The sequence below is a fragment of the Melopsittacus undulatus genome, chromosome 6, assembly GCF_012275295.1.
Source record: "Melopsittacus undulatus isolate bMelUnd1 chromosome 6, bMelUnd1.mat.Z, whole genome shotgun sequence".
Taxonomy (NCBI): domain Eukaryota; kingdom Metazoa; phylum Chordata; class Aves; order Psittaciformes; family Psittaculidae; genus Melopsittacus; species Melopsittacus undulatus.
Genome location: NC_047532.1, coordinates 2,123,829 through 2,134,742, shown reverse-complemented (window position 1 = coordinate 2,134,742; position 10,914 = coordinate 2,123,829). Strand labels below are relative to the sequence as shown.

The window sequence follows — 10,914 nt, the reverse complement described above, 5'->3', positions numbered from 1 at the left end:
GAGCAAGCACAGAGGTCACTAAGCTTGAGGGATTTTGCAGGGGAAATCGGTTTAAGCTGTTTCCTTGCCACGATAGGGAAGTTCCTGCTCTGGTTGGAGGTCACAGGATTTCCCAGTTTCCTTAAACTGGTATTTAAGTGTCAGAAATGAGGGGACACAATGAAGAATGTGATCTCCAAACACCCAAAGGCCCCACCATGCAGTAAGACCCCCAGCCTGAACACTGTGTAGCCAGGGACCCAAATTAGGTGTAAATCCATTCATTTCAAACCCTTGTATTCCTGTGTGTTTTGTATCTCCACACACCAGACCAGTGTCTGACAGCACCATGCTGGGTAGATATATGTTCACTGTTCTCCTCATCTCCTGCAAGAGCCTGAACATGACTATTGTTAAGTTCCCAGACTACCAAGAAAAACTGGATGATGGAAATTATGGGCACCTGAATACAGAATAAAACTAATAGCTATAAGGAATATTGGATTCACACACGCAGTATTTGCCAGGCAGCCTTTTAAAACCTGTATTGACCATTATAAACCCGTATTTACCATGCTGGTATTTATCCTTAGCTCCACTGTTCTTGCAAAAGGGCCATTGTCAACATTCCCATTCAAGTCCTGTGAATCCCACCAAGTGCATAGAGCCAGGTCTGGCATCAGGGCTCCACTAGCAGAGGAGCTGCAAGGAGAGGCAGTGCCCTGATGTGAGCTGGATGGGAACAGCCCCTTGGACCCACTTGGGGGTTCACCAGATCCTTCCAGCACCTCTGGGTACCACGAGTGGAAATCATGAGGCTGAGTGTCCTCATGCACTGGCAGAGATGGATGCTTCCCCTGCAGATGGCTTTCCTGTCACCACTGCCCCAGTGCTGCCATGCTGGGAGAGCCCTGGCACATCCGAGGTATCCAACTGGAGCCACTGGACTTTTCACAGCCGTTCCCATGCTTCTCATGTGGCATCATTCACCTTCCACACTCCACCTCCACACCACTGATGATGCTGCACTGAACACACACCCTCATGCTGGTTTCTCCTTACCCTGCAGTCACCAAGCAGGGTAGAAGAGTTCTTTGCTACCTGTCATTCAGTTAGCCCATTTGGGCCAGGTGCATCATTTTCCATTGTTCTGTGTTTACCTGGGGCCTTTCCCACTTGAGCTTCTCCTCTGCATGTGGTGCCGAGTGAGGGATTTCTCCTGGCAGCGCTTTAAGGATGATATTAATATAGGAGGGAGAGCCTGTACTTGAACATCAGTCTTCAAACTGAGCCAGTCTGACGCTGAGCTCGGGTTTACTTTCCACTTGAGAACGGATCAGAGATGATGACCTGGAGAGCGCTGGATAGGGAGGTGGGAGAAGGAGGGCCAGTGAGAGGGAAAAGCAATGGGAGGCGCTGGGAAGCTGGAGGTTACTGCACACAGTGAGGAGAGTGGGGACACTGGGCTGGATGGATCCAGTCACAGCCCTTGGAAATGCCTCCATAACTCAGGAACTGTGGTGCTGGCAGGAGTGAGCTGGGTACCCGGTGCACAACAAACCTCAGAGCACTGCTCTCTGCAGGTGTTCCTGTCTGAAGAGCTATTCAGAAGCCAGCAGTTTATAGAGCCAAACAGAGCAGGATTTAGGCTTGAAAGGTCAGTGCTGAAGACAGTCACTGCGTTGTGTCGGCAGAGCCCTGGTTCGGATGTTCAGGGAGGTTTCTGCTGCCATTCCTAAGAGGCTGTTGGGGTTCTGTAAGAGATTTAGGCACCCGAACACCTAAAGAAGGAGAACACCCCAACAAAACCCATCACTCCCACTGCTTGACTGTATGTTGGTGATTTAACCGAGGCACCCTGAGCAGAGCTGAGCCCACCGGTGCATGCTCACCCGGGTGCACAGTGCGGGGCTGTTGTCCCTGCTCCATGGAGCACATCGCAGCCATCCGGGAGTCCGTTGTCTCTGATGAACGGCCCCGGTTCAGAGGGGGCCGATGGAGGAGTCAGCTCTCGGCCTGGCCACGCTGTGACCTTGTTTCCTGTTTTCCACCAGTGTCTGAGCGAGGATGAAGGGGACGGCTCCGCTCTCAGCCTGCATGGTGCCTGCAGCGCCCTGAGCACAGCCCTGCCCCATAGGGCTGCCTTTGGGGGGGAGCCTTAGGACAAACAGCTCCCGATGGAAGTGGGTTCTCTGCCTCTCCTTGCCGCTGGTCTCCGGGCAGAAACGCTGCGAGAGGCTGTAGTGTGGATGTCAGCCCCTGGTGGGGAGCACAGCACAGACAGGAGATGGGGATGAGGCACAAGGGTCTGGTATAAACCCAGAGCCCTGCAGCAGAACAAAGTGCTTTACTGCATAGGGAACAGACGGCACTGACGGCAGGCGCTGATGGTGCCAAGTTACACCCTGCTCACATCCAGCGTCCAGCCCAAGGTGGAGGAGCTTCCATCCCTCAAACAAGGGGAAGAAAGTGGGTTTGTTTGCTGTCTAAGGTCATGTCTGGAACTCGTCCTCACAGGATGTGTTTGTGCAACGCTCTGACTCATGGAAGTCAAATGACTTGGACTGCAGCGGGGCCGAGCGCTGGCACGGGCTGAGCACCGGCTTCCAGCTCCTCCTCCAGTGCCGCAGGGCCCCGTTCCTCACCCCCGGCTGCCCCACGGTGTGCACACATCCAGATGTGGCTCTCACATCCGCATCAAGGGGCAGGATAGCGCACGGCTCCCGTGTGTTCCACATCCTCCCGGCGCAGCTGGAAGAGGGAGTCTCGGCGCAGCTGGAAGAGGGAGTCTCGCCGCAGCTGGAATGTGTTGTGGAGCACTGGAGGCTGGATCAGAGGGGCCAGCAGTTAACAGCTGTTGTTCCTTCTTGCTCCCAAAGGAGGCTGCGTTGCAGCTCCGTTGTCTCTTGCTTCGTTTGGGCCACAGGGTAATGGCAGCACCACTGCAGCCACTGTGCTGCAACCCCTATTTGACAAAACCACAACAAAAGCTTTACTTTACATTGTTGTTTCTTTTACCTCAGAGAGGGAACTGTGATAAACACATCAATGTATTGGCTTTTGCAAATCATAGGTGTGATTATGTGGGTATAACCATACAAGTTATATTATGTGGATATAACTATACAAGTTATATTATGTGGATATAACCATACAAGTTATATTATATGGATATAACTATACAAGTTATATTATGTGGATATAACTATACAAGCTCAATAAAGACATAAGATGAGCAAACCAGAGTCATATAGTAGAAGAATCTGTAAAGTTAAAAAGAAGAAGGGGGGGGGGGGAGGTTTGCATGCTTGATAGAAGAAAAGCTAATGCCTATAAAATATAGAGTACTTTTTAGCTTATCTTAGGTTGTAGAAAGAACAATGTTTATGTCGTTAGCCTGTGGAATTTAGTGGCCCCACGAAATGTGAGTGAACTGTTTCACACTGGTCCTCTAAAGTATGTTTAGTTGTAAAGAACAATGTTTGTGTTGTAAGTCTGTGGTGAGATAAGATTTAGTGACCCCACTAAGCATGAGTTATTTCACACCATCCTTGTACTTACCGGTTAGTTCAGAGACAGAGCCTCCCAAACATCTGCTCCCTTGGGATACTCCTGTCCTGCTATAATTGTGCAGGAAGGTCACACTGTGTTAAATCTGTGTTAGTTATCAGAATAATCACAGATCTGGCTGGTGTTAGTGAGTTGTGTGATGACTGGGGTGTCCAGCTGGGCCAAAGGTGAAAAGCACACTGTGAGGAAGACTGCTTACTTCATCCTCAAGACCCCTCCTCACATGAGGAAGACGCTTACTTCATCTTGAAGACCCCTCCTCACATGAGGAAGACTGCTTACTTCATCCTCCAGACCCCCACTCACAATCATTGAAGAGCAGTGCGCAGACAGCAAGAGGAGGAGACTTATGATAATAAATTACTGGACTTAATTATAATGTCCCCTGCCTATATGCAGGGATTATGAATATGTCTGTGACTAATGGAATTGTGGAAGTATATAAGCCTATAACAAATACTGATCACTTACGCCTCTGGCTACGGTCACGCACCCAGCGCTGTTTGCTTTTGCTTTATTGACTTTGTCCCTTAATAAAACCTTTCCATCTTGTTTAGAGAAGTGAATTCGTATCTCACAGAAGGAACATCTCCTCCTGCTCCATCGCTGGACAAACGGGTGCCATTGGGCTGCTCTGCAGCAAGGGGGAAGAGACGGCCCCGGAGCCCATTGGAAGTGGTGTGTCCATGCCCGTGGGCATCGCTTCCACCCAACGGATGGGTTCATCCATCCATTCCTAAGTTAGGTTACGCTTAGGGTTAGGTCAGGGTTAGGTTAGGGTTAGGCATCAAACGGCTCCTCCGGCCCCGGCCGCAGCCAGGCCCCGTCGCCATGGTAACCAACCCCTCCCCATCACCCTCTCGGCCCCCGTAGCCCCGGTCACGCGACCGGAAGCTCCGCCCCCCCGTTTACCGGAAGAGATGGAGCCGGCGAAGATGGCGTCCCCCAAGAGCGCCCCCAAAGACGCGCAGGTACCGGGTTCGGTCGGGCCGGGTTGGGTCGGGTCGGGGCCGGGCTGAGCGGTGCCTCCTCCCGCAGGTGATGGCGCAGATCCTGAAGGACATGGGCATCACCGAGTACGAGCCGCGCGTCATCAACCAGATGCTGGAGTTCGCATACAGTAAGAGGAGGCCGCGGCCTGGAACGAACCACGGCGTGGGCATGGGGGGGGGATCGGAGGGTGGAGGAGCAGGGAAGTGTTTGGGATCGGAGGGTGGAGGAGCAGGGAAGTGCTTGGGATCGGAGGGTGGGGTAACAGGGAAGTGCTGCCTTCAGCTGGGTTCCTGGGGGTTTCCTTGCCGGAGGAATCACGGGATCACGGGAGGTTGGAATGGGCCCCAAGGATCCTTTGGTCCAACCTTTGTAGGCGAAGCCTAAATACCGAAACCTTTGTATGAACTAGACTAAATGTCCCTACGCCTTGTCCAGCCAAACCTTAGCACTTCCCTGGGGAGTTCATTCCCTTGAGGAGGAGGCTGTGGGGAACCATATGGAAAGCCTTGGGGCATTCCAGGATCAGTGGTGTTGTCAGGAAGCGGTTGTTGTGGGATCCGGAGGGGGCAGTTTCCTTTGCTTTAACCCATCCGTAAGCAGAGGTGCTGTTTGTGAAGGGTATGTCACAACCATACTGGAGGATGCAAAGATCTACTCGAGCCATGCAAAGAAATCCAGTGTCGATGCGGATGACGTGAGGCTGGCGATCCAGTGTCGAACAGACCAGTCCTTCACATCTCCACCTCCACGAGACGTAAGTAAAGCTGCATGGATGGCAGCAGGACGTGAGCAAGGGCTCCAGGTGGGAATGTGACTGTGTCCCTGCAGTTCTTGTTAGATATTGCAAGGCAGAAGAATCAGACGCCGCTGCCGCTGATAAAGCCGTATTCTGGACCCAGGCTCCCACCTGACAGATACTGCTTGACTGCTCCCAACTACCGGCTGAAGTCCTTACAGAAGAAGGTGAGGTCTGTGTGTGGGGAAGGACTCACACTGTCAGGAACATTGTTGGAATTAGGGCTTTCAGCATCGCTATGGGGTAGGTGTGGGCACACTCCAGCCTATGCACATCAGAAGTGTGTTTCACATGAGGGCAGTGGTCTCTAGCTCTAGGAATTTACAGGAGTTCTCACTGCTGGTTAGTTCCAAAGGCAAAGTGTGTTATCAGATGTTAGAGCAAAATTGCATATCAGATCATAAAAGGCAAATGTAAGTTTTTAGTACAGGTGTTAAAGGGTATTTTGTACTTACAGCTCAGCTGTTTCTGTTTTAGAGGGACAAGGTTTACATGGCTAACTGCAAAACACTGAAGGTCTTGTTGTGTAGGATTTCATATCTGTTTTCCCCAGTTTAAAGAAGGGGTCTTAAAAGTGGACCTTAAGGCTCCAGGTGTTGACATGGGACATGCCTGGATGTAGGATGGAGTAGTAATTGTTGGTTCAAATGTTCTAACTACTTTTTTTTCTGGTAGAAACAAACCTGACTGAGCCATGTGCTGACCCTGTGGTGTTACATTGCACCCAAGAGCTCTCCTGCTCACATCAGTGACATCTGCACCATGCAGGGCTTGAGAACAGCTGCATTGACCTACAGCTTGTGTGTTGTTGCTGTGAAATGGGCACTCTGGGGTTTTGTAGGAAGATTAATTTCTTCTTTCCATCTCGAGAGCTGTTCATTTCTAATAGGATGCTAAACTGAATGTTCTCTCTCAACAGGTCTCTTCCTCTGCAGGCAGAATAACAGTCCCTCGCCTGAGTGTTGGTGCTGTGAGCAGCAGACCCAGCACTCCTACTTTAGGTAAGAAACACCTCAGTTGGGGGTTCCCAGGTTGATTTCAGGAAGGCACCACTTGAGCTTTGTATTGCTTGACAGCACCAGGAAAACACAATTAATTGCAAAAAGATTAGCATTCTCTTTGGTGTGTGTATTACTGACATTCTGCACTTTTATTCATGTATTTGTGGTAACTTTGATATGGGAAGAGGTTATTCAAGAAGGTTACTGAAGTCTGAGGAGTTTCTCCTCACTGTAAGCACAACACAAATAGCACTCAATAAAATCCATTTTTAAAAGGCTCACAAAACTTATGCCTGGGCACATGTACTTATGTATTGGTGTGTGTTTGTAGCCTAAAATTTTCTAAGACTTGAGTAAATGCGCAGTTCTGCCTGAAAACCTAACTCCTGTTGACCCAGTATTGACATGCTGCACTGCTTTGGAAGTAACAGCTTCTGCTTTGAAGGCAGATTCACACGTGCAAGTATATGTCTTTGGTTTTTAAATGGCTCTCTTGACCCTGTTGTTTGAACTGCAGGTACACCTTCAGCACAAGCTGTGTCCGTCTCAACCAAAGTGGGCACTCCAGTGTCACTGACGGGGCAGAGGTTCACTGTGCAGATCCCCTCTTCCCAGGCTGCAGTCAAGTCAGGTAAGACACAAGCAGAGACCAGCAGTGCTTTTTGGTCTTCATGAGCATTCTTCTTGCTAGTATTTTCCCATTTTCCCTACTTTTGCAGCCTGAGTGTTCTAGTAACACCCTGCTTTATCAGCTTGCAAGTTCCATTTCAGTGTGGGGAAATCCACTGTCACCTTTTTCAAGCCATTAATTGAATGTCTTCATTTTTGTTTTCACAGCCACACCAACTACTCCAACAGTTCAGAATGTTCTAATTAATCCTTCCTTAATTGGACCAAAGAACATTCTTATTACTACAAATATGGTGTCATCACAGAATGCATCTAATGAATCGAACACCTTGAAAAGAAAGCATGAAGATGATGATGACTACGATAACCTGTGAGGAGACTGCCTGGTTCCCGTTCCTGTCCTCGATTCACATTGAGTCCAATGGGGTTTTTTGCCAAGAGTTCTTTGTAAGCAGTGTGAGAGTGTGTAAATACTTGGTGTGCATTGGGTGTAGAGTGAGAGAGATCTTTGCCTGTGGAAAAACAGCAAAGCAACTCATTGTTTCCTGTGGACCACGGTGTCTCATGGAGCTCAGCAGCGATGGTGAGCACCGGTCCCTGTCACACAGGAGAACAGTCTTTGTGCCTTTTCTGTCACCTTATTTCTAAAGGACGTGTCCATGTCCCTGAACCCGGGGAGCCCTGTGCTGTAGTACTGTCTTTGGCCAAGTAAAATTAGCTTTTAGAAAACTCTGGATGATGTGACATAGATATTCCTTCTAAATAACATCAAAACCAGCCTTGGGAGACTGGGAGAGGGGGGACAGAGCTGGAACAGCAAATCAGTCCATGGGTTTTTTTCCCCTGAATACAGTTGCTGCTTCTAGGTTGTGTTAGTTGCATGCACTGTTCTCCATGTGCAGTTCAGCGAGTGCAAAGATCATCTCTTAACAGTAGAAATGCAGACAGAAGGAAGAGGAGTTGTACCAGGTTGAGACCCTGGTACTTGTTAATCCATGGTCTCTGTTAACCTGCACATCTCCACCAGTACCCACTGCTCTAAGTTAAAGGGAAGGAAAACACAGCAAAGATCTGTTCTTGGTTTATTTCCAAAGAGCTTTGTTAAGCTGGTGCCTGTGTGTGTGAACTGGGGCATGGAGGGACCTCTTAGAGGGTGGGAGGGGGCCTGAGCTTGGCTCTGAAGGGCTGACATGAAGCTGCAAGGCTGAATGCTGGGGTTTTGTATATTAAACAATAAATAAAGCAGTGTCTGTGGTTAGTGCTGTCTCTTGGCAAAGGCTTTAGCTGGTGCTGCCTTCCCTGATGCCTCTTGTGCTCTGGTCATACCTTTGGCTGGAAGAGCTCTTTGGGTTCTGGCTCAGCCACTGCTTCCTGCAGAGGCCCTTGAAGGTAACAAGCAAATGAAGACGCTGCCTTTTGAAGTGATATACACACCAGTGCCCCCTCTTCTTGACACCTTTATTGGGTGACTGGTATCACTTGATGTGCTGTGAGCTGGCTCCAGCTGTAAGTGTGCTGCATCTGTGCTCACTTTGTCAATTCCAGTGGGTTTTATCTGAAGAAAGGATGAATAAAAGTCACTTTTCCCAAGGGGAGAGGAGTGCACAGGCAGTGTCTGAGGGGAAGGGCAGGGGCAGGGGTGAAGAAAAAAGGAGTTTTGGCAGCACAGGAGGAAGGAAATGTGGGTTCTGGGGCGGGGGTGACGCAGCCACACAGAGATGTGCTCAGAGATGCACTTGATACAGACACATGCACACACAGACACCCAGGGTATAATTATATTACACACCCTAAGGCTCTCCTGGCAGCTATTCATTCATATAGACAATGTAGAGAGACTATTGTGGGTACAGAGTCACTCGACAGTAGTTTCTGGTGCAGACACAAACACAGCCCCATCTTGGTGTACACTACAGATTTATGGGTACACTTGTATTATATATACTTACATTCAAGCACTTACTTCTTCTATATTGTATTTGTACAGTCCCAGACACCCTTTTTATACATCTATATAACATACAGCATATGACGTGGCATATAATAGGTAATATGCATTTTTTGTATAATTATACACATCCACACTCTCACAGACACTATTCTTACATAGATACTAGTAAATGGATATATATAAATAAAACTATGTAATAACCTTCCTCACACCCACACCCCCGCTTTTGAAAATAATATATTTAGGCATACAGATGTATATTATGTTTATTTTACCTATCCTATAGCCACAGGGATTTATACTCTCTGTATGCACACACAGTCTCAGGTACTCTTCTGTTTTTAGATGCAAATATAATCATAGAATCATAGAATGGTTTGGGTCAGAAAGGGCCTTAAGATCATCCAGTTCCACCCCCTGCCACAGGCAGTAACACCTCGCACTAAATAAACCCTGTCACTCAAGGCTCTGCCCAGCCTGGCCTTGAACACTGCCAGGGATGGGGCATTCACCACTTCTCTGGGCAGCCCATTCCAGTGCCTCACCACCCTTACAGTAAATAACATACATAATCTATAACAAACAGAACATTGTTTATGTATGCCATTTGTTATACATTATGTGTCATGCAATCTGTAGTTCATCTTTCTATAATACACAATCACATTATTACATATTGTTGTATATTACATACATGTATATATTAGAGTATTATTTTAATTATATATCACATATGCATATATAACCCATACATTCTTGCACAGTCACCTTTTATGCACACGTATATATATACTCTGTACACTTGCAGACACCTTTTTTTTGTGCCTACACTATAACATGTAAAGTGCCTAGCTAAAACCTCTGGTTTTACACAGTGTGTCCACACTGTGATGCTGTAATATATATGGCTACAAAAAATATCATCATCACCTCTCTAAATGCTCCTGATCACCACACACATATTCACTCTTGCTCTCCCATGGCCACCTACCTTTTTTATACTTCTAGACACATATATATGCCTAATGACTTGACAATCTTTAGGATCTTTCTACAACCCGAGTCTGTGATTCTGTTTCAACTTTCCCTGTACACACAGTATGACAGCCTTGTATAGGTCGGAACTATACACCTTTGTATATTATAGATTATGTATATATAGGATATAGACACATCCTCTGCAACAAATGCTCACAATCACCTATTATTTTATATATATGTAATAGTCTAATGTATCTATAAATGTATATTGTCACACTAGTATGTGTATAAATTTACATTCACACACAGAGACACACTCTTTCAGTCACAGTGACACAGTCTTACATACATCTGCTCTACAAAGCCCCACACAGGTGCATGCACACACACATATATATTGTTATATATTTACCATATATAAGTGGAGGGAGATGTTGTCTGAGCCATCCAGGGTGCCCCCTTGCTTCCTTCAGGGAAACTCCAGGAGTTGCTTGTCTCAATTCAAGCCTTTGAACAGGTCCTGTGGCACCAGGAGTTGGCATGACATGACTTGTGCTCCTCATAGCTCCCTGCTTGCTCTGGCTGGCTGAAGCATGGCATGGCTCAACACAGCTTGACATGGCCCAGCACAGCTTGGCATGGCTTGGCACAGATCAGCACTGCTTGGCTCAGCTTAACATGGCTTGGCATGGTTCTGCCTGGCTCTACAGCTTACTATGGCTCAACACAGCTCAGCAGGGCTTGACACAGCTTGGCTGGTCAGGCCCATCCCAGGCCTTGTGGCTTTGTGTGGGCTGGGGGGAACCATCTGCACCACGTCCCTGCCCTGCTGAGGAAGGAGCCTTCCTGTGCCACCAGCATGACCCAGAGCATGGTCAAACCAACACCCAGCCAGGAGCACACAAGGGGGTGGCACTGAGGTTCAGGTTCACACAACTCATCCACCAGCATCACCTTCCAGCCAGCCAGCAGCATTTGGGAGACTGCCACCATGGCCACTGCCCCTGCACCTC

At 48.2% G+C, this 10,914-nt stretch overlaps 1 protein-coding gene and 1 long non-coding RNA gene across 2 annotated transcripts; one reads left to right on the top strand and one right to left on the bottom strand.

Moving 5' to 3' along the window:
• The first annotated feature begins 4,454 nt into the window (after nucleotides 1-4,454).
• On the top strand, nucleotides 4,455-8,227 carry TAF9B (TATA-box binding protein associated factor 9b). The gene is made up of 7 exons (XM_005144532.3): nucleotides 4,455-4,520; nucleotides 4,588-4,669; nucleotides 5,160-5,296; nucleotides 5,371-5,505; nucleotides 6,258-6,339; nucleotides 6,857-6,970; nucleotides 7,177-8,227. The coding sequence occupies exons 1-7, from the start codon at nucleotides 4,470-4,472 to the stop codon at nucleotides 7,341-7,343; spliced, it is 768 nt and encodes a 255-aa protein (XP_005144589.2). The 5' UTR covers nucleotides 4,455-4,469; the 3' UTR covers nucleotides 7,344-8,227.
• LOC115945754 (uncharacterized) lies at nucleotides 8,035-10,737 on the bottom strand. Its single transcript, XR_004079997.2, has 2 exons — nucleotides 10,314-10,737; nucleotides 8,035-8,524 (listed from the first exon to the last, which is right to left on the bottom strand). It is a non-coding gene; the product is annotated as an uncharacterized lncRNA (long non-coding RNA).
• Nucleotides 10,738-10,914: the final 177 nt, after the last annotated feature.

What these genes read in the sequence shown, in the direction of transcription:
- TAF9B (XM_005144532.3), top strand. Translation starts at nt 4,470, where the DNA reads ATGGAGCCGGCGAAGATGGCGTCCCCCAAGAGCGCCCCCAAAGACGCG. An exon ending in TGAAGTCCTTACAGAAGAAG is followed by an intron (nt 5,506 to 6,257) that starts GTGAGGTCTGTG and finishes CTCTCTCAACAG; the next exon opens with GTCTCTTCCTCTGCAGGCAG. An exon ending in ACCCAGCACTCCTACTTTAG is followed by an intron (nt 6,340 to 6,856) that starts GTAAGAAACACC and finishes TTTGAACTGCAG; the next exon opens with GTACACCTTCAGCACAAGCT.